Here is a 22,809-nt window from a genome sequence, read left to right as displayed (position 1 = left end):
AAATAATGAAAGAAAAAAGAGATTTATCTTCCCAGCACAGTGCCCTGTGGCATCTCTCCCTCTCTCTGACCTGCACAGAAATTCGCTCACATCTGGAGGTGCATCCGGCTCCCAGCCACACAGCATTACTGGGATGTCACTGGCTGGCTGTTGCCTGTGAGGGGACCGTGGAAGAGATGTGCATGAAGAAATGAGCGACCTACGCATACTCTAGTAACAAATGGACTTGGCACAGGAGAAAAGGCGTTTGGCTGCTGGACTGTACCAGTACCTGCTCCAAACCCAGAAATGCTTTGGGCCCTTAGTGAATTTTAAGATTTATTTTCCAGAGAGATGGATAATCATCACATTGTTTCCACAGTCCTTCTACAAATTATCTTGATAATAAAGGACCTCCTGTGACATTAAGTACATTTTAATTACAACATCATCTGTAATGCATATATCTAATTGCAAATAATTATTTTATTGTATTTTGTCTGTATGCCTGTTATATGCATCAGATATTATCTTCTGACCCAGTGGTACAGGTTAATTAAAATTTCTCTTTTAATATCGTTTCAAAGCTAACCACATAATTTCATCTGAACACCAGCTGTGTTGGTAAAAATTATTTTTTATTATTTTTTGTCATGCTTGTCCATGGAGGAAAACCTAAGCCATTTCTGAAGGCTATAATTACTGCACTGCTTTCTGCAGTCATTTATTTGCAAAAGAAGAAAAGAAGGAAGAACCTGTGTAACATCAGTGGCCAGCGGTTGCTTTGTGTGTTTCTCTTTTATTTTGAAGGTTTTTTTGTTCTCTTCCTTATCTACAAGAGAATTTGAGATCTTACTTTCAGAAGGAGAATATAACACATTACGCAGCCATTAGATAAAGTCTGGTTTGTCGGTATAAATTGCACTCAGGGTTAAGACAATCTGCGTGGTCATTCTTGATGTTAACAAAGCTCGGCTTAAGGGCGATCCCAGTCAGCCGTTTCCTTCCTCATTTATTGGAATTGCCTTAGAGTGACAAAGAGCAAACACAAGGTGAGAGAAAAAACACAATATGAATATATTGTTGAGTCATAAAAGGAGAGCTTAGGTTCAATATATGGCAATACACAAACCAAAACAAGCAAGCTGAGCAGAGGACAAGAGCAAAAAGATGACTCTTATTTCATATGGGAGAATGCTTCATCTGTAACTTATACTAAAAAATGACCTTTACTTCTCACCCTCTGTGCGTTATTTCTTAGGACCAGAAGTATTTCTGTAAGTCTGACTGCCTGCATCTCACTGCTATTTAAGACCGTATCACTGACATACCCTGCCTATTTCTTCAGTCAGCTCCAGGGAAGACAGGGGCAAAGACAGGCAGTGAGAGGGTTAACAGGTGTCCCCAAAAGCCAGGATATGGCTAGGCGGCCAAAGGAGGGAAGCGGGGGCTCCCAGATCCTCCTGATGCCGGATGAGCAGAGGTGAACGCTGCCAGGAGGAAATTACGGAGCTCTACTGAGACTACAAGTGACCTTTCCTCTTGGAGATGGGTGAAGTAAACAATACTTATCTCAGATTTAGTGCAGTTGAGACAAGCAGCACTTTATCTCTGTACCACGACACACAGAGCAGGGAGGCAGAGTAGTGATTTTCCTGCTTTTATTGTATAAGCCATCTCTGCTTTCTTAGTCCAGCTTCCAGTTGAGCTGTAACACCTCATGGAAAGATCTTGGCCAGGGCAGTAGGTTATGGGCTTTCACAACTTGCCATAAACCTCTCCATGCAGTGCAAGCTTTTGTGAGCGTAGTTTGATCTCTCCTTAGTGGGCTGGTATTTTTACTCCATGAAATTTCCTCATTCTCTGTGCTATTTCCTTTCGGAAGGCACCAAGGGACATGCAATCCATGTGCCTTCTATTTTGGTTTTTTTTCCACTCGTAGACATAAATTCTTCTCTTTCCCTCATACAGTTTGAAATTCTGGCAGATGGAAATCTGATGTATTTTTTTGACAGTGGTTTTTTCCTGTCTATCATTTTTACTGTATGAATGACATTTTAAAGCCTCATATGCTGCAATGGTTAGAAATTTTCCAACAGATTTTTCCTAAATAGCCCAGCACCCAGAAGGCCCGTGCCCTTTTACTGCCAGATTTCCAGGATTAGGAACTTCTGAAAACACAGTCCCTAACCACTGCTCCGCTTAGGGACACTCCTGTTCCCAGCTTGAAGTGTGGTTTATTTCAGCGTAGTTCATTTCTGTGCTATCACCTGTCCCCAAAGGAACTGGCCAAAACGCTGCTGCCAAGGAGTCCCATCTGCTTTGCCTAAAGTCAATATTCAACTCCTGTGAAGTAAGTATTAAATAAGTAACTCATGCGAAATAATTAACTGTTTTCTGGGAACCGTGTTTATCTGAGAGTCAGCACGCTTCTTCAGGAGACATCCCCTGCAGACACTGTGCACCTTTGAACTGCTTTTCTTTACCTGCCAGATAAGATGGGCACTGGTCACATTCTCCTGATTCCTTTGCACTGCCAGCTCCTCCAACACTTCAGAGTCTGTGTCAGTCATTAATTCATCTGCAACAGGCAAAGGGATGGCAAGAAACCCTTGGGCTGCCAACGAGTCACTGGGGGAGATCCTCAGTGAGTGCAAATGGATGAGGCACCTTTGCTTTCATAAACTCAGCGAAATGCCGAACCTTTGCAGAAGTTGATCCATGGAAAGCAGTCTGCAGGATCTAGACTTTGGAAAAGTCAGATGTATATTAGAAATCAAGTGCTAACCATACGGCTTTGAGTCTAAAGCAGTACCTTGTAGGTGCAGGGATCCATGCCTCCACATCCTATAGGACCACTGTTAGGAAAATAAACCCATCAAACTCAGAGCCAGCTACAAGTCTTTTACACACACTTAGTCATATCAAGTGCAGAGTTCCATTTCCACATGCAGCACGCTGACACAGTACCAAAGCTCCGTCAAGCAAACTGCACACTGTACCCAAGTCAGAAACCATCAAGTGAGTTGACTTGAATGCAGGAATAAGAAGCTAGTGTGCCTTAATGGATGTATCAGACCAAGGATATGCAACAGGACACAAAAAATAACTAAGTACAATTTGAAGCATTTCGTTTGAAGGACAAATAATCAGTGCCAGCATCCTATGCAAAGGAAGTTATTATCTCACCTGTACGTTATTTAAGAGGCAAGTCTCTCTTATTTACTTTTTCCCTACCCTTTTTTTCAGGCTCATTATAAAGTGTTATATTTACACAAGTAAGCAGAGAAGTTTTGTAATTTAATCTCTGTCATTAAAATTTCAGACTCAAGGAAAAGTAACCTTGCCTGTTCATCAAGTCCAGTGAAATTCAGGTGGCTGTATTTACAGCTGCAGCGGCAGGTTTCACCTTTCCACAAACTCCGCAGCAAGAGGTAGAATTTCTTACCACTGCCCACCCTTGCTTATGGCGGGTACAAAAACAGGACAGCGATTCCAGCCCTCTGTGACTAAGGAGCTTAGTGCCTTAGGAGCACAGAAACACAGTGCAATTCCTGCTTCTCCTGGCCCACTGAAGTGAAAAGAGTAAAGCAAATGAGGCACATCCTATTACTTTTGACTGTTTGACACATTTTGTTGTACGCTAATGGTAAGTCACTGCTCTCTGACCATCGACATGTGATTTGTGTCATCTTTCTGATGTGAAATTTAGGAGGTAAGCATGTCTTCAAGACGGTGATAAGAAAACCCCTGAGACCCATAGCTAGCCGTTACTCCTCAGGACTGCTATGCTCTCCCACAATGCATCAGAAATAAATTCAGAAATTGAGTGAGGACAACGTGGGATGTGTGCTTGTACCTTCACGTCTTGGGTCAGTCATCCATGGAAAAGTGAGTGCGTAAGGCACAGGGACCGATGGGTTGTGGCTTACAGGAGCCAGCACTGGGTCAGCACCTGCTGCTCTGCTCTGGTCTCTAAAAGGATTGGAGGTGGCATAGCCCTGATCTCTCATGAGGTTACTCTCCACCCGCAGCAAACAGACAGCCCCAGGGCAGGAGGGGTGTCCCTGTGCAGGCACCTGGCTCTGTTCGGGCTTGAGACCTTGCTGAGCTTTTCGTCTGTCCTTTGGATGGTGCTCAGGCCTTGCGCAGGCCTGACATCAGGAAGCAGTGCAAGCAAGCAGATGCACAGGGTGTGGGAAAACATCCCTCCTTGGAGGGCACAGCAGTAGACCTGCAGCTTTTGTGTCTTGGAGAATTTCGGGAAGCCTCTTCCTTTCCAAGGCAAAGCTCTCCGGGGAGAGCACTGCTCAGTGTCCTCCCCTTCACATGATCTGTGTCCCAGTGACTCACTCCAGCAGAAAACGTGCTGGGGACATGTCCTGCTGCTGCTTTGTGGGCACCCATTAGCCAAAAGCCCACGCCCAGGCAGCTGGCAGCCCAGAAGTGAGGGCAGAAAACGTGACCAAAGACCAATACTGTGCACTTCGGTTCTGCTCCCCTGCCCCACCTACCCCTCACAGTGTCCCAGAGGTGGCAAAGGCAGACACTGAGCATAAGTGGCAGGGACCAGCTGCAAGAAGATGCAGGGGCAATGCCCGCTGCGAGGCTGTCACTGCTGGTGTGACCCCCTTACTCTCTGGAAGTACCATGCTGCTTCCAAGAGGGGAGGAACAAAACGCATGAGTCACACCAATTCAGGGATAGCATGCCTGCCTGTAGTGTAAATGCATAGTAATTATTTCAGCTATTCTAGACTGGAAATGTGCTGCCCCTTACTTGTATCGCTTATATGCAATGAGTGGCTGAAATAGTAACTCCTCTAGTAGCTCTCTACAGCAACAAGGCCATGTACAGCAGAGAGGCTGTGACTGGTAGGCAGGCTCTCCTCCTCAGGGCAGACACTGCAGTGACGTTATTTTCAAGGTCATAATTTTCTCCTTTGTCTGTGGGGTCTTGGCTGTGCTACGACTTCTCAGAGATCTTGCCTATACTGATGCAACACTGGTCTTCCTCTGCTGAGGCCAGCATGGGTGAGGGTCTGCCCACTGCATTGCCCGAACAAACACACAGCTAAAAGGCTGATTCCTGCACAAGGGAGTGATTTACCTAAATGAATACCGAATCCATTTGCACCACTGCCGTGCTTATGTCTGTATGTTACGTTCAGCTCACTTAGGACATCACATTGTGCTGTGACCTTTTAAAGTTCAGTTCTGTGATAACTGATGACTGCTTTGTCCGCTTGCATGGCTGCTTTATATAGATTTTTACTTCAGATCCTGAAAGCTGAATGACCAAATCTCTTCCAGGAAATTCTTCTACCTTAAGCATCAACTTCTGCAAATCCATCATCTGACTTTCTGGGAAATTGCAACTGTTATATTGTTAGAAAATGTTAAGTCATAGGATTTTACAAGCAGTTCCCCTACACAGGCTGAAATCATTGCTGCACGTTTACTGGGATTTCTGGTTTGCATTATGTTACATCAACTCATAAATGATTAATTTGAAAAGTTGTATTTTATGATGCTTTAACTAATAGGTTAAAGATCTGTATTTGCTTACCTAATATACTCAGAGGAGAAACAGTTAAATAGGTTTGCACCTCGCTGCTGTACTGATTGCTTGCTTGTTCTTAATAAAAGACAAAGGAATTGTACACCATGAAGATTAGCTAGCGTACAGTAACGCATTTACAAGCAGAACAAAATATTGTCTCATATGACACATGACATGCAGAAGAAAATGCAAGTTATAACATCCATAATTTACCAGTTTTTTACTGCTATGATGCAGCTAATGCAAAGACATATCAAAAACAACCAGGAAAATTGTCAAAAATCTTTAGGATAACTTCAATTTTTAAAAGCTTTTATGAAACTGTGTATTTCCAAGTAATATATGCCCTCTGAAAACTAGGACAAGAAACTTTTGAGAAGCAGTCTCTCATCACAGCCTGTATGGAAGTATCTTAATTTCTCGGAGCTTTGAAGTTTTCTTCATTGCAACCAAGAGGCCAAAACCCCTTCTCAAAGAAATCCACTCTAATATGTCAGTGTGTGTCCCTTTATCAGCCTGCTTATTTCTTATTCAGATGAGCCACTAGTGATACAGAGATCAGATTAAGTCCTCACTTAAGCAGAAAACATGGTAACACTTTAACTGTAATGGCAGCAGAGTTGAATTTGGTCCATGTGCCCTGCACTAGGCTTTCCAACACTGCTGGAAACAAAGGTGGTGGTGTTCAAACCTCCTCTGGTTGCTTGCAGTTGGATATCACAACACATTCACTCATCAGTGTCAACCCTACAAGCTCCAGGTATGAATGTCCTGTCCCATGGCGCATTAACTGCCTGCTACCTGCCTACAGCATCAGGTGCACTCTCTCAACTCTGCAGCTCACCAATGCACAAGAACTGAGTTCAAATAACCTTAATTCTGTGATTAAAGCACAAAAGTAAAAAAACCAACAAACCAAACCACTGTAATTATCCTAGTGTTAAACGATACTGACTCACTCAGCTCTTCACGTGACCACATCTTCCAGAACCTAATAGGGAGAGAAAGGACTGCCCTCACAGAGCACTGCGATTCGAGTAATGAAATCTATATTCTGTGGAGCTTTTAACAAGAAGAATTTCTGGCAAACTTCAAAACACGGAGTGCCTAAAGCTATGCAATTAGGTGCTAAGCACCAAAATGCTTTCCTAGTTACCAGAAAAGTTATCAGAAAAGACATTAAAGCAGCTATATGACAACAACTGCTTTATCTGCAATAACAATGACCTATTTTTTTTTTTTAGCAAAGCAGGAAAAGACAAAAAACATGGAATGATCAGAAATTGCCAGAAGAGACAAACTGAAAGTTGTTGCTTTTCTAAGTCAATTAAAATAAAAGGGAAGGAAAAACAAAAGAAAAAAGAAAAGAACAAGCCAAGATTTTAGCCATGTGTTTCCTGAGCCAACTGCATATATTGATTTGTGGTAATGACAGGGAAAAGCTGGAATGACCCCATTTGCTCTTCTCAGGAAGCTGCAGATGCTCAATTCGCAACACATGACCAACAATTTTAGACAATTGCTGAAGATTTATAACTTCTTTAGAATAAGACATTGTGTAACAGTGTTATGGGAAGAATATGCAATACGAATTACTGTAAGCCTTTTACTGGCGCCAAAACAATAGACTATTAGGCGACAATAAATTCTCTGTGCCTGATTCCAAGGTCATTCAAACTGTTTTGTGCATGTCAGCACTAGTCATCTTCCTGTGACTCCAGGAAGTGGATTCTTAAAGAGCAGCAGGAATACCACAAGGTTTGGTGGCTCTACAGGGTAGCACGATGAGACGCAACCAGCCTTTGCTCCCCACCTTCCAGAATCCAACTATGCTTCAAAGGGGTGAAAGCTGTGCCATGGTTGCAACCATGTTGTGCAACCAGCAGCACCATGAGCACCAACTACAGCCCCCTTCCACCACAAACTCTTGCTGCCTGCTTGTTTGTTTACTTTACCAGGTTGATTTTCACCCAGACCAGTTCCCTGATCTCACTTGCCATGTGGTCATCCCAGGGGTGGAGACACTGGGACTGTCCCTTCGCTAGCAGGATGTACTTAGCTCTTGTTGACACGTTGCTTTGTGGGCTCCAGACCTTTGCAGAAAAAAATGATCCTTGAAAAGGCTCAGAGGAAGCAAGACGCAGCAGTGATGTATTCTGTCATCCTAACAACAGTAGCTCTTGTGACATTTTTCTACAATGGTTCATGGCTGAAAAATAATCCCTATAAATATATGATGTAAATTAATTTTTAAATAATTTTGTTTAAAATCTAAGACATTTATGTGCAATTTCTTTCTCTGAAATACATTGTTCTTTTTTAGGGCCTCATCTGGCCTTGGAGCTTATTAAAATTTACATCTCTACCCAGGATTTTTACCAAGATGATCCGAGGGTCTTTAGCTGAAACCCTGCTGCCTTCTATTTCCAGGGCAAAACCTGCTTTTGTTGTGTAACTGTAACTCTGCTCAGTCTTTTACCCCCCCGACGTGTCACGGGAGTAATGACAGGGCTTATTTACGTTGCTACAGGGCAAGCAGTTATTCAAAGGCGAGGGCTTTTCCCCTAAACACAACCGAGTGTAGCCCGGTGCCAACTCCCAGCAGCGCGCCCGTCCACACCGCCCTGCCTACGGCACCGGCGCCGCTCTCCCGCTGCCACTGCGCCTCGCCGGGCCCCGGCCGCCCCCGGCCCGCCAGCTGGGCCTGCCACGCCCCGCGGCCTCAGCACCGCCACCCCGGGCGGCCCGACCGGCCGCAGCGGGTACCGCGCGGGGGCGGCCTCAGCGCTGGGGCGGGCGTGCCGGGCGCTGGAGGGCCGCGGCCTAGCCCGGCGGGGCCCGCAGCCGACGAAGTGCCCGCGGGGCTCGGGCTCTTCCCGCCCCTACGCAGCACCGACAGGGCCGCCGCACGGTCGCCTCATCGGGGACGCCCTGGGAGATGACGTCAGGACAACGCCGGCGTGACGCCATGGGCGACGGGCCCCGCCGGCCGCAGCACCACCCACTCCCGGTGCGGCCCGCGCGGAGCCGCCCGCCGCGGGGCACGCCGGGGGCCGTAGTCTTCCCGCCCGGCGGCGGCACGCCTGCGCAGCGCGCAGCCCGCGCGGGGGGCGGTCAGCTGGCGGCGGGGCCGGCCGGTTTCGCGCTGGCACGCCCACCCGTGAGGCGGCGGGCGACGAGCTCGGTCGCCCGGTGGGGACGCTCCCATCTTCTCCCCTCCCTCCCTCCCTCCCCGCTGGCCCCGGGCGGCGCAGCCGTAGCGGGCAGGGCTGTGGGCGCCCGCTCCCCGCACCTGCCCGGCCGCCGGGCCCTCAGCCCCTCCCGCGGACAACAGCCGCTGCGCGGCCCGCACCCGCCGCAGCCCCCAAGGGAGCCCGTTCCCCTCAGCTGCCGGCGCCCCCCGCCGCCCGCCCCGCGCCGGGATGTTCTCCAGGAAGGGCCACGCCGATGTCAGGAAATCCACCCAGAAGGCACTGGACCCCAAGCGGGACGTACTCACCCGCCTCAAGCATCTCCGGGCGCTGCTGGGTGAGTGGGGGGCGGCCGGCGGGGTGCGGACCCGTTTCCCGCCGCGCCGTGAGGGGAGAGGGTGGGGCAGGGGCGGGGCGCGGACCCCCGCCCCCTGCTTCTCCCTCAGGGCTCCTCGCCCCGTGTCTGCCCGCCGGCAGCCACCGCCCGCCGTGCTGGCGGCCGAGGCGGTCCCGGGCAGGGCAGCGGCCCGGGGCGCGGGGGCAGCCGCCGCTTCCCCTCAGGGAGGGTTGCCGGCGGTGCCGCGGGCGGCTGGCTGGGCGCGCTTCGCTACTCGCCCTCTGGCGCGCCTCGGACCGATCCATAGCGCTGGCTGGGTTGCCGGGTCAGCGCTGTCCTCAAGAAAGAGTAACGCTGGGTGATTAAAACTCTTCGGGGGCAACCCTTGCTGAAGGCACCTTGTTCTGCCTTACGTTTCCTCAGTTTTCTTCAAGCTCCTTTTGCAGTTCTGGGGAGCTCTGTAATAAGCTCTCCTGGTTATAGCTGTTGAAAGGTAGCAGTGTGTGTCCTTTGAAAAGTTAGAGGAGCTCTTAGAGGCAGTTGGGTGTTTTGCTGCTTCTGGCTTGGGGAAACTTGTGTTGCTCAGTGCCAAAATATTTGTGATGCAGTGGTGTTGTTTGGGTTCAAAATAGTACATTTGGGTACAAAATAGTACGTAGATGTGTTTCCTACAGGGTTCTTTGAAAGATCAATATGTAGAAACTCTGCTTTTGTCAACAACGTTAATTTTTGGGGTTTTTAATTTTAGTTCAGTGTTGGTTTTTTTTTTAAAAAAAAAACTTTGCAGGAGGTCATGTAATAGTATTTTGTGGTGCCCTTCCCATGTCTGTGGCAAGGTTGTACCTCTCTGTAATGTCACCTTACAGTTGAAGCCTTGACCCTGGTCTTTTTATTCTGAACACTGAAACCAGTTAATGTATTTTGGCTGTGAGCTATGGTTTGCAAGGTTTTGGGTGGCCTTGTGTGCTCCATTGCTCAGCAAACTGCAGCAGGAAAAGGCTTTTTTAAGAGCTTTTGTGCTCTGTCCCAGTTCAGGAGAATCAGTGTTAGTATTTGTTTATCTTGTTTTGGATTGTCCTCCTGAGAAACAAGGAAAAAAGGATCTGATTTGTATTTTTTGTGTACTCTAATCTACCATTTCAGTCAAGTTTGGCAGGTATGTAGGAGCTTCAAAGGCGTTGTGTTAGGAGCTTCATAGGTGCTGCGTTAGGAGCTGTGAGAAGTGGCTGGAGGGGAGGGCCTGAGGTTAGTAGCTCATTGAGAGAGCAGAAATTGGCTGATATGTCTTCCACTGAGGAGAGGCAGGTCAGTTGGTGTTCATGCAGTTCTCCTTCAGCCCCCACCATGCTTGCCCTGTGTGGTGTGAGGGGTGCACAGAGCCAGAGTCACTGCCCAGGGGGTAGCTCAGGCCTTGCAGAGCAAAAGCGCTCCCCTTCAGTCCTCAGCCTGGCACGACGCTGCAAGGCTTGCACTAAGGAACCTCGCTGTGGTTTGGAGCGCAGGCTCAGTGGTGGTGCTCAAGATTGAGCTTGAGATTAAAAGCTTTTTCCTGTGATATTCCACTGATAGCACAATATATACAAAAGAAGTTTTGAATGTACTGTAACAAAGCGAGGAACTTTTGTGATGTTGACGGTGGGAATGATCCTGAGGGAGAAGAGTAGTGATTAGTCTCCCCTTGGGATGGTCCCTTTGAGAAAGCTGTACTTCATGAGAATGTGGAGATGAATGAGTAAGTTTGTGATGATTTAGCTTGTTATGGGAGTCTTGCTGATTTTTGGGGGATGCGTTTCTTACAGGTGTGGGTAATCATCACAGATTTAAAGACATTGTTTGCCTGTGTTCTACTTCATTTAAGTAGCTAATCTCAAGAAGAGATTTTTGTGGGTAATTGATTAGTGGACAAAATGCTGGACTAAGTGGTCTTAGGCCATGCTCTAGAAGTGGCCAGAACTTGCTCATCTTTTGAGCAATGATAGGCATGTTCAACATGCCCAATCCATAGATAGAGATTTCAGCTTCATAACCTGGACTCAAAAGTAGAGCAGTTCTGACCACTTGTGCGTGGTGGTGGGAGACAAGAGGCTCACATGTTAGAGTCCCTCAGCACCTGCATCCATCGTGGGTTTCGTGAACAGTATTGAAGCTTTGCTTTGGCGTTAGCTGTGAGTAAAGGGTATATGACTGCTCTGGGTATAAATTCCTCCTATTCTGCATATAAAAATTTTTAATAGTTAGCAGTCAGTGGTCAGTTTTGTGTCAGTCTCTCTCTGGGGACCAGATGTGTACATTTCTTGTGCTGGAGGTGTATAAATATTTTGTTTGGTTGTTTTTGTGGTTTGTTTTGGGTTTTTTGTTTGGTGGTGGGGATTTTTTGTGTGTGGGTTTTTTTTTTTTTAATCGTACTATGTATCTAGATACCTAAGGGCATGTATATAGAAAGATGGGAGGAGATACCTTACCTGCATTATGATATGCCTTTTAACTGTGTATGTCTTATCACTCGTGTGCTGTGCAAACAATGTTAAAATAACATCAAGTGTCATTGTAAAAAGTTTTGGGGAATTCTTTGTTTATGAGATGAGGTTTAGAATGTTTTGTGAAACCACCCTGAGAAATACTGCTCTAACAGAATGTACTGTGAGCTCTCAGACCTTACATTTCTTCCTTTCCCACTAGCTTCGCTAAAAAAAGCAGATTTGAAGAAATAAGAAATACAGCAACTTTTTGTTAATGTTCCCCTTATGGTCTCTCAGAAAGACATGGCTGAAACCAAGACATGACTAGTTAAAGATGAAGTCCTGAACTTGCTATGGCTCTCGGTTATACCCATCTTACGGGAGTGTTATGTTTTTGTGCGACTGTGCAGTACAGAGGAGGTTGTCAGGCTCCTGTGACAGACCTGACGGGTGGAACAAAGGGAAAAATATGCCTATTAGTGTGACGAAATTAATTTATGTTCCAAAGCAGATGGTGCAGAAGGTAGTGTTGTCTGGTGGTTTTGTGTAAAGGTACTTATTACCCACTTGGCAAGGGGGTGGGAATACACCCATCACTTCACAGGAAGTAGCTTTTCTTCCAAGTGTGTGTTACATTTGGGGATAGTGGCCTGATTTTTTGATTGAACTTATGGTTGAACATTGGTTTTAAGTGGAAATTGTTATCGGTGCCAGAGGGCCAGGTAGCGTATTAGTGGCTTATTAGCTGAAGTGCTGTGATGTGACAGCTGGCTGTTTTCTAGTGGATGTGGTTTATTGCAGGGACTACATCAAAGCAGGCTCTGGTTACGTTCCTGAGATGTCCACTTTAGAGAACATGAATGTAAACATTTTAGATAATATGAGAGTGGCTTTTTGAAGATAGTATCTTCATAGATATTGTTGCCAGTATATGTTTTGTGGTATTATTCAGCACAGAAGATGAAGCAACACATGGTAAAACCTCTACTGTATTTAAGGAAAACTTTGGTATAAATGCTCAAAAATAGTTGGATGTTTCTCCACCCCCACCCCACACCCCCCCCCCCCCCCCCCCCCCCCCCGCTGTTTTACCTCAAATGTGGCACTACTTGTGCTGTTCAAGGGTAGGAAGGCATGTGTCTTAGTGTTCCTTCCACCCCAGTCATTTCACTCCCTGTCCCCGTTTCACTCAGGCCGTAGTGGCCCATGTTCCTGAAACAACTGCTCCTGTTCTTATGTTTCCTTAGGAGGTGTCATCTTTTCTTCCTCTGTTAGTTTAAATTCACAGGTATTAAATTGTAGACAAAAGGACAGTTAATCTTCTGAGATCCTACTGATGCTGCAGGATAAAAGTCAGAGAAAAGAATGTAATAGGGGAGGGATGAGGGAAAGGAATAAATAAGTCCTTTAGGATCCGAGTTCCTGCTTCTGTGGGTAGTCTACCTGCATAACAACACAAAACACTAACCGGCATAACAACAAGATTATTTTAAAGTGGATGTTCACTGGTGTTAGTTAAACGACCAGAAAATTTCCTTTATTTTTTTATTGCTTTAAAGATGTACTAACATTCAGAACTTTGCTAAAGTCAGTAGGAACTGTGGAATTGTCAATAGTGTGGTCTTTTTTTAGGATAGACTTGAAAAATAACGGTCTTACAAACAGTGCTGGTTTGGCTTTTTCACACTGGATTGGCCCTAAGTGAAGCCTGCTACATTGCTTCCCGAAGTAGTTTCTTGTGGGACTTTTTTTAGCATAAAAATGTGTCTCTGCTTTTTGAAGCTTTGTTTCTGTGGCTGTTCTTGGGTAAAAATAGTAATTTTCTTTTTTTTTTTTTTTTAATTGAAGCATCTCTTACAATAAAGCTGTGCAAGGATGTCAAACTAAACATTTCAATTGTATTTGAAAAGAAAGATTGAATTTCCCTTACATTTTTCTTCTGGCTTCAAGAATTGCTCTGTCATGACACAGTATCTATGTGAACAATGATCCAATAGGAACCACAGCTACTGTCGGCTGTGATTCTGCGGTAATCTAGGTGATGTCAGTCTTTGCTCATGCGTGAAACGGATTGAAGTATTTCTGTTTCATGAAGGTGATGAGCCTTTTCTTCATGGTGGTGGTGTTCTTGCTAATTTCAGAGTGTGATGTGCATGAGAACTTTGTTTAAAGCTGGAAATAACGTGGTCCCTGTGAACAGTCTCTGGTGATGATTTAACTTGGCCATTCCCGTTTTGTTTAAAAAATAAGAAAAAAATTGGAGCTTACCCATAGCTGCTACTGAATATGCTGTGAGCTGCCTACAAGAAGGTGACAACAAATAAGTTGAATTAAGGGGCTGGATTTTCAGGGTTTTTTAATACTGAATAATCTTAAAATGATAACCTTGTTATGGAAGCAGCACTGATTTGGTGCAGTTGTCAAACCCAAATTGTTTCACAGCTTTGTGGATTGTGTTGATCCTGAACTTGGTTTGCTGGATGGGTTAAGACTAGGTATGTGCTCACACTTGATTTTGAGCCTACTGATGGACTAAATTGTGTGTTTCAAAAGACTGGGTTGCATGGCTGATAGTGTTTGCCAGCTTGCCTTAGATTTTAGTGCTTAGAGTTTTGAATTAATAACGTGCCCCTCAGAGCCTGTGCTGTGGCCCCTTGCTCATGGGTGCATGAGTAAAAGCTGGTCTGTCTTCAGAGTTAACAGTACTTTACATGTATTTCAACCCTGTCATTGAAGAAACTCTTACTTAACTCCTGAACTGGAAAACGGCAACACTTTGTGCTTTCATGTGTGTTGGGAGTACTACTGCTAGCAGATGTGGGGTGCTGCTTATGTTCATTGTTTTTATCCTTTTCTCTGTTGAGAGAAGACCAGATATGGCTACACACAGACTTCAGTTTAGGTTAAATATGAAATTTGTTAGGCTACCAAGTGCAATCCTTAATCTTTTTCTTTAGAAAATATATATTAATAAAACCCATGTTTTTAATATAACTCAATCAAAAATGAGATAATGAAGGAGAGTAGTGGAGTTTTTTAGCTGTGGCACTGTCTTGGTTTGCACAGTTCTGTACAGCTAGATAAATACCAACTTAGCAGAAATTTTCATTTAGAGACATTCAAAACTAAATGGTTCCCAAATTCTTGCTGAATTTAGAACAGCTATTGTTCCTTAGGTTTCGTGTGAAATTTGAGGTATGAAAATTTTTTAGAAATTGTTCTAAGTTTGGGTTTTTTTAGTAAGGGTATGTTTCTATGCCAACATGCCTTCTTTTGAAGGTAAGTAAAAATTTTATGTAGTTTCAGGGGTGAGGCTAGTAACAGAAGTTTATCATTAACCAGGGTATGACTGCAAAGTTGTCTCTTCATCTCCTTCAATTGAAGTACTCGAGATGAAAAAAAAAAACAACCCTCAGGATTGAGAAGACTTTGTATAAGTAACTAAAGCCAAGTGACTTTGGAAGTTCATGAAATAAAGGGAAGATTTCCAACTACTTAGACTGCAATAACGTTTGGTAGTTAACAGGAAAATAAAAGGGAAGCTGTTGTGCTAAGAGCATGATAATTGTCCCCTCTAGGTTTTTTTTTATACAAGGAAGAGAATGAGAGTTTGGCAGATTCTTATTAAATGGTACCAGAGTAGTTTATTTCCGTAAATTTTTAACATTAGTAAGGTAAGTCAGGGTGAATTGCAGTTACCTATTGAGCCAACTGTTTCATATTTTATGTGGAAGAAAGGTCATGTATACTCTCATGAATGTCGTGCTATTTCCTGTATGTTGCTGTAAAAGCTGTGAAGTGTTAAAACAGCAGTCTTTAACAGGAGATCACCTGTCCTTGTTTGGGGAATGGAGTAGTTATACGTGTTTCTGGAAAGCCACTATGTAGCTGATGGCTGATAAGGTTTGCCAACTTGCCTTAGATTTTAGCACTTGGACTTTTGAATTCAACAGTAGTAATGAGAGCTATTTATGTGTAAATACAAAAATATAACCTACTACCTGCAATTCAGTCCCAACCTTGCTGTTTAATTTCCTTGAATGCTTATAAATACTTCTTCAGGCAACATGACTTGCCAAAAGTCAGTATTTTGTCTTACTGTCTTAAATGATAAATAGTGCATGAAACTTTCACTAATATTTTCCATTTGAAAAACAGAAGAATGAGCCTTATGCTGCTGCAGGTTAAATATATGTGTAGTAGTGATCCAAGTTACTGTCTTAGGCTTCCTGCCAACTTCTAGTAAATCCTCTTTGAGAAGCAGTCTTTCTTTTTGTGGTCTCATTGGTGATCATTTTTGGGTGAAATGGGTGAGAGAAGATAGGTTGTAGCGAGAGCCAAAGTTGAGAGAGCAATGAAGGAAGGAGCGTGTGGGACTTGCCATAGTGCTGCCTGTTCCCTGCAGTCTGATGTGATGTGGAAGAGAGAGAGGCCACAAGAAGAGCTGGTGTCACCAGCTTAGCTGGTCCTCCTACCAGCAAGGGGTTAGTTGAACTGGCAAAGACATCGCCACCTTTCCTGTGCCCAGAGGAGCAGGGGGAAGCATTCATGGTTAGTGCTGCTTTCCACTGCTTGTCATCATGAACACGAGCACCGTGGAGGAGTAGAGAAATGGTGTTTACTTAATGTATGCAAAAAATAAGGAATTGGTAGTGAAATGCCCAAGAAAGCTCTGGCTCTGACTGATCAATGGAATTACTGGGTGTTTGACTTATTCATAATATTTTGGATTATTATTATTTTTAAATTGTGCAATGGTATCAGTATGACAACTTGCATGCAGAGTTGCAAGAAAATCTTAGTTTCTGAATGAGTATCTGCTCTTAGGGTTGTAAATGGGTGTATTGTTGTTGGCCTCTTTTAAGATTAGAAATTGCTTTCCTATGTATCTTGTGAAGGGATAGAAGGAAGAAAATAGTTCAATAGGAAAAGGATGTAGCTCCAAGAATGCATGCCTACATCAGAATAATAGATGAGTCACTGTTGAAATGCCACATTTATAGAAAAGGAGAATTTACTTTTTTGATTGGGCAGTTCCTTTCTCCTCTTTACACAATTTAAAGGGAAAGTTTCCTTTTTGTTTAGATTTTAATGACCTCATTCCTTCATATGAAATCCTTGTAAATGAAAGCCTTGTTTTCTCCTAGAGTTGTATTTAACAGAACGCATTCATAGAGAGGAATAATTGCACTTAGCTTGCAAATTCAAGACCAGTAGTTGGTAGGAAACAAATATTATGTAAAAGACTTTCCATGCAGTAATTGTTTCCATAGCACAAGCAACCAAACTAAGCCTTACTACTGGAAAAGGTACCATTTTTTTGCAAAAACACCCCCATCTATTGTCTAAGTCTAAAGTAATTCTTTCTGCTGTAAGCTGTGTGATATATTGGGTCGTCTTGTTGTAATCAGCTTTGTCTTGATTAATGAAAATGTTTCTTGAGAGGTGAAACTTCAATGAGAAGATGTGTTGTCAGTAATTCTTGCCCTTTATCCTATTAATTTTGGGTGGAATCATCTCACTTTTCTTGACCAAATCAGTTACAATAAAGAAGAAACAGGTGAAGTTAAAGTGTGTTTTGCAAGTACCAGGTTTAGAAAATATTAGATTATTATTTTTCTTAAGAAATAAACTTATTTCAAATTTTAAACTAAGTTAAGGCTTAGGAAAGTGATGCACGCTTGAATTTACATTATTTTTTAAAATTAATTGGAAATCTGCTGCTTTCTGAATTGATCTGCTTTTCAGATAAATTTAAGAACTGGATTTGCAATTTGCATACAGAAATCTTTGCTGTTGTGCTTGTTTCCTAACAGTATCTGCTTGTTTTGATGGTATAGAAGCCATTTGTTTAGATAGCTAAGACACACCCCACCTTTTCTCTTTTCTTTTTTTTTAATGGAAAAAAAAATGAACCTAAGTCACACTGCAGACTTTCATAAATTAAGTGAAAATGGAGATTGGCCTATTTACTTGCAAGGATGGAATAACAATTTAGTATAGAATATTTAATGAAGTCACTAAAATTGTTCTATATTGCATTTGTTTCATTCTGTAATACTCAATTTGCATGAAAACAACAATCATCAGCTTTCTAATACTGTGTAATAACTGTTCTTTTCAGATATTGTGGATGGAAGTGACCTGAAGCAATTTTTTGAGAACAATTATTCTCAAATTTATTTTATATTCTATGAAAACTTTGTAATACTGGAAAATAGCTTGAAACAAAAAGGTAAGTTTTAGAGTTTTGCCAGCAATTGAGTCAGTTTTCCCTAAATTCTGTTCTCAAAATTATTCCATTAGAGCTTATCTAATGATTATATAGTCCACAGTTATCTGTATTTGCATTAATAGTTTCATGCAGTACAGTGTTAGTATTAATAATTTTAATTTTTTGGTATCAGAAGAGATGAGTGAAATACTGCTCTCTGAAATTTCATAAGTAACTGAAAAGAATTCTAGATACGTTTTTATGGCTGAGTGTCATTTCAGCACAGAAATCGGGTATTGTGCATTTATATACATATCCTCTCATCTGGTTTTGAAGTACTGAAGGCCTTCATCCTACAATTAAGCACATGTCTGTTCAGGTGAAACGTTGTCAGAGATCCACAGAAAAAAACCTCTGTGTTGAAGATATGTTGGTAGGAATAGCTGTTTGCTTGGAGACGAGCCCAGTAACAATGCTTTGTGGATCTGGCGCTCTAGTTGTCCCTTATTCATTATTGAGAGGCAATGAAGTTTGGAAACATCTTGCTCTTTTGATATTAGATAAAGATGAAGAAAAATAAACCAAGTGCAACATCTTTGACTTCAGTTGAGAAACAGCAGCATAATTTTGCTGTCTGTCTTATACCGTATACTTATAGCAAACAATATTGTTTTCTGTCTTGCAGGGAATAAATCACAAAGGGAGGAGCTGGACTCCATTCTCTTTCTTTTTGAAGTAAGTTTTCCATATAATGAAACTTTTTTATTTTATTTTAAATCTCGTCATTATATGCTTACTTACACCTTACAGTGAGGGGTGAAATCATATGACAGTAGGTGTCCATGACTATACAAGGTAAAAAGCAGAAAATAAATAGGATGTGCATTAAGTAGATAAAACAACGATAAAAATTGTATTATGCAACGGGAATGTTGCTTGAGTGAATATCCCAAGTTAAGAGATTTTATTAAAATTACTTGAAAGTCATACAGTAATATGATCTGTCCTAAGGAACCGAGGATCAGCTCTTTGAAAATGCCTTGGGTTTTTCCTGGAGAATTTGGTAGCAAGTGATCAGTAGTTGCATAGCTTCTGTTGGGCTAAAGCTTTCAAAGTAGTCTTTTTTTTTTTTTTTTTTTTTTCTTTTTTAGATTAAGTAAGTTCTTCTGTATTTTATGGAGGGCTAGTTCAAAACAGCAGTACTTTTTCCCTGTGCCTTGTCAGTATGAAGTTCAGTGTTATGTTTATTTTGAATGTGTCACAGCAGGAATTTGGGCTGTACTCCTTTGAGATGAAGGCATCTAATATGATTACAGTATTTGGTCTTGCAGCACAAGGAAAATAAAAGGATAAGAGTTGTCAACTACTGCATATCAGTTTGATCTGAGTCTGTGAAATGTTAATTTAACTTTTTTTTTTTTCTAAATTCAGTGGAGCATCTTTTACTTCCAGAAGCATATCTTTCCCAGCAGTGATGGTCGTAGCATTTGCAGTGTCTAGAGAGGAAATGTTAGCTGGTTAACTTCTGCATAATCAAATTGGGATGTCTTTAATTTAAAGAAGAAAAGACTGTGATAGATCATTTTCCAAGGGACCTCTTTAATTAGTTATTACCTAAACATATTTATATGTGAGAAAATATCACTGGACCAGATGAAAGCCTAACATATAAAAAAATTGTATAGTGCATACCTGAAGTCTTAACTCTACTTGTCTCTGAAGTCAAGACATCAGTGGTGCCTTTAGTTGTGGGTTTTTAATAATTCATTAGGTAAACAATTAGCCTGATTTCTTTAAGGGTACACACACACATCTTCTGTTGATTTCTCTTTTTAGTTGAGCATTGTATCATATAAATGTTATCTTTGTTTATATTTTGGCTTATTTTTCGGTAGGAGTGGTAGAAAAAAAACCCCAGACTTTCAATGGAACTCTAGAAATTGAAGCTAAAGCAAAGGTTAAATGTTCTCAACTCTTATTCCTCCCTTTAAAAATGGAAAAAACCCACCATCCCAACTCAAAACTTTCAGACATATATGGCTTTTTTTTGCATTAATGTGTAGTTTGTCGCTAGAATAATATTTATACTACAATAAGAATGATGCTGTTTAGCCTAACGTGCTTGTAATGTGAAAAATGAGCATGAAAATTATTACAGGAAATCCTGGATTTTTGTCTCATCTTCTGCTTTCTATCAAGTTCATCTCCCTTTTCAGGTTCTCCCCACCCCCTCCCCCCGGTCCCGCATTCCATTAACCTCAAGATTCATTTTCAGGCTGAAATCTGAAAATCCAATTGTGCTTTTTTGCTACTTATGGTATTGGTAAAAGAGTCTGCTTTAGGATTTTGCATGAGGCAGTGTCAAAGAACATGAGCTTGTATATCTGCTAGGACTGTATTTGGGGAAGGAGAGATTCTTCCTCATTCTCCTCCCTCCCCACCCCCCGTGAAGAAGGTACCACCACATTTACTGAGCAAGGCTGTGCAATTTAATGGGAGCTCATTAATACACTTACTCTGTGGTCTTGAATAAGTAATTAAATTTCTGTGGCTGTCATTGAATGGAAAATAGCTAATGCTTACTCACCCGGTTAGAGTGAATAAATATGCATTCCTGTGTCTTGAAAACGGGTGGCTAGTAACCACTCCTTTAATACTGCTTAAAAACATCAGGAGAACATACTATACGAAGAAGAAAAAGATACATATTTATATATGAACAAAGTGCTGCTTTGGGTCCCAATTGAGGAGAATTATATTATAGCCTAGTCACCGACAGTTTTGAGGAAGAAGAAGTTGTTTAATTCACCAAATTTGTGTGGAATTTGGTGCAATCCCCTTCATGGTGTTTATCAACTGGAAGTAAGTTTGCAATCCATTTATAACTAACACTTGATAACAATGCATTGTAGGAAAACAGCTTTTTAGAGGGGCTTTTAACACAAATCAAGAATGCATCAGCCTGAACACAGGGCAAGAAAAAATGTAAATGCTAAATAATTAAAGATTCATATTGTAAGCCATAGGAAACAAAACTAATTGATTGTTAAGCCTGCCATATTTAATCTGATGTCAGCATGAGCCAGAGGTTTCCTGGAGTTTTCTTCTAATTAGCTAAATAGGTAATTACTTAACATAACAAATCCTGAATCCAGGTGCTGAGGGTTAACAGTTTAAAAAATCAATAAAATTATTTATGAAAGGAATTGACTTCTGCCTTTTCTGGTACAGTTTGGTGGGTATTTTGCTGCTGTTCTTGAGTGACATCTAGTGTGTATATTAAGCAAAAGTAACAAATGCCTTGTCCATTTTATTTCAATCCTCTGAAAACTAAGTTGACTCAGTTATAATGTGTAGGATTAAGACTTCAATAAATTGGCTGCATGGCTTGGCCACTCAACAACATGAAACAATGTATTGATCAAAGAAGAAATATTAATCAAAAGGGAGTAACATGAAAGGTTAACAGTTAATTTTGTAAAGTGCTTTTTTACAATTAATATTGCAAAGTTCTTGCATGTAGTTTTATATTCTCCAAAGTGCTTTGGCCTTGTCTTTTTGCAAATAGGTACTAATGAAATGATACAGCAACTGTAATTACCTATATTATTTTCTCCCTGTTTCAGCTAAGAGGCAAAAATAATGTGAAAAACAAATTTGCTTTTTGTCTGGTAAGGCTTAGTTACCTCTAGATCTGCAGTGTATTTTCAGAACATGTTAATGTTTCTTATATCACTATTCTCTGGATTTGAGGGCATTGTTTGTTATAGCTGTCTGCCGAGCACTGTTACAGAAGTCACAAAAGGTGCTTTACTTTATGTAAGTTTTCTACATCCTGTAAAAGTATTATGCCATCACCTGACTGTGAAAGTTTTGGGTTTTTTTATAATATTGTATTTTTGTCTTGCAGCATCAGGTACTGATTTTTCTGACACCACTTTTTTTTTTGCCTCTGCAATGAAATAAGAGCAGACTGACAGTTTTGATATAATACTTAGATCAATTTCTTTCCATGCTCTATAATTGTGGCTGGTTTTAACTTCTAATAAAGCATATCTCTTATGCTGATGCAGTCATAAAATTCATTACATTGATTTAACACATTCACTGTATGAAATACTGTATTAATAGAATTTTTCAGATACTCCTTCTAATGTGTAAAGCTTCCCAAAGTCACTTACAGTAGCCGCTATTGTTGCTAGAAGTGTTTCAGATATTGTTCAGGTTCGCTGCAGTTTTGTAGATAGCTAAGAAGGTGGGTTAGGTACTCCCGCCTCCCTGAGAAGATACATATGCTGAAAGCTTCTCAGTATGGGTTTGTCTGCTTGTTTATTTTTTTTAACCAGTGAACATTAATATACCATAAAGTGCCCTTGTGTTTCACAGGTCCTTATTTATAAGAGCATACTGTGTTTTTCATATAGCTTGTACAAAAAGGTTTGTTTATGCTGTAATCTCTTAATTTCTGTAAATCCCTGTTTTGTGTAGAATTTATGGTTCTTGAACTTGGTGAAAATGCGGGCGGTGTGAGTCCCTGGGTTTGGACACAGAGTAAGCACAATTTTCAAACCTTTTTCTAAAGAATTTGCAGAATTATAACTCTGGAAAGATACCTAATGTAACTCACACTGGCCTTGCTGTGATTATGCTCCTAAACCCTTTTATCTGTCAAGCCTAGCCTTCCCCCGTATTCTCTGGCCTGCTGAAATGAGGAGAGGCTAGGTGTGGTTATAAATGGGAACAGAGCAAGCTGTCTGTTTTGACCTTCCTTAGAAGTTCAGCAGCAAAATGTTAATGTATCATTCCTAGCTCTGGAGTATTCTGAGTATGTACACAGCAGGTGGATTTAAATATTAAGTGGATGTAAAATAGAATATAAATGCGCTAATAGCCTCTGCAGTGTTTGTATTATACACACTCAAATTCATGGTCTGCTTTGGCTTTTGTAATAACACTTAAGTGTTTTTCCAGAGAATGATAATCAATAAACTGTTAGAACTTGCCTGACCATACTTTGAGCTCTTTATGTTGTAGCAGTAGCTTCTGGTTTTAATACAGTATTGTTGT

General features: G+C 41.8%; 1 protein-coding gene and 1 long non-coding RNA gene across 5 annotated transcripts in view; one reads left to right on the top strand and one right to left on the bottom strand.

Moving 5' to 3' along the window:
• The window catches only part of LOC114017652 (uncharacterized), a 90,625-nt gene extending 81,460 nt beyond the window's left edge, over nucleotides 1-9,165 (bottom strand). The window contains exon 1 of the long non-coding RNA XR_008734967.1: nucleotides 9,041-9,165. This is a non-coding gene — a long non-coding RNA (uncharacterized LOC114017652). The remainder of the gene's footprint in view (nucleotides 1-9,040) is intronic.
• RALGAPA2 (Ral GTPase activating protein catalytic subunit alpha 2) overlaps nucleotides 8,671-22,809 on the top strand; it is a 136,199-nt gene continuing 122,060 nt past the window's right edge. For 3 of the 4 annotated variants that reach the window (XM_055725932.1, XM_055725935.1, XM_055725934.1), the window contains exons 1-3: nucleotides 8,671-9,069; nucleotides 17,653-17,763; nucleotides 18,428-18,477. In XM_055725932.1, coding sequence (XP_055581907.1) covers nucleotides 8,964-9,069; nucleotides 17,653-17,763; nucleotides 18,428-18,477 — 267 coding nt within the window. In that variant the 5' untranslated portion in view covers nucleotides 8,671-8,963. The remainder of the gene's footprint in view (nucleotides 9,070-17,652; nucleotides 17,764-18,427; nucleotides 18,478-22,809) is intronic. The other variant, XM_055725933.1, reaches the window with a different exon arrangement.

This window comes from Falco cherrug, chromosome 13, assembly GCF_023634085.1.
Source record: "Falco cherrug isolate bFalChe1 chromosome 13, bFalChe1.pri, whole genome shotgun sequence".
Classification (NCBI taxonomy): domain Eukaryota; kingdom Metazoa; phylum Chordata; class Aves; order Falconiformes; family Falconidae; genus Falco; species Falco cherrug.
The sequence above is the reverse complement of the archived record's forward strand: the minus strand, read 5'-3'. Positions and strand labels throughout refer to the sequence as shown.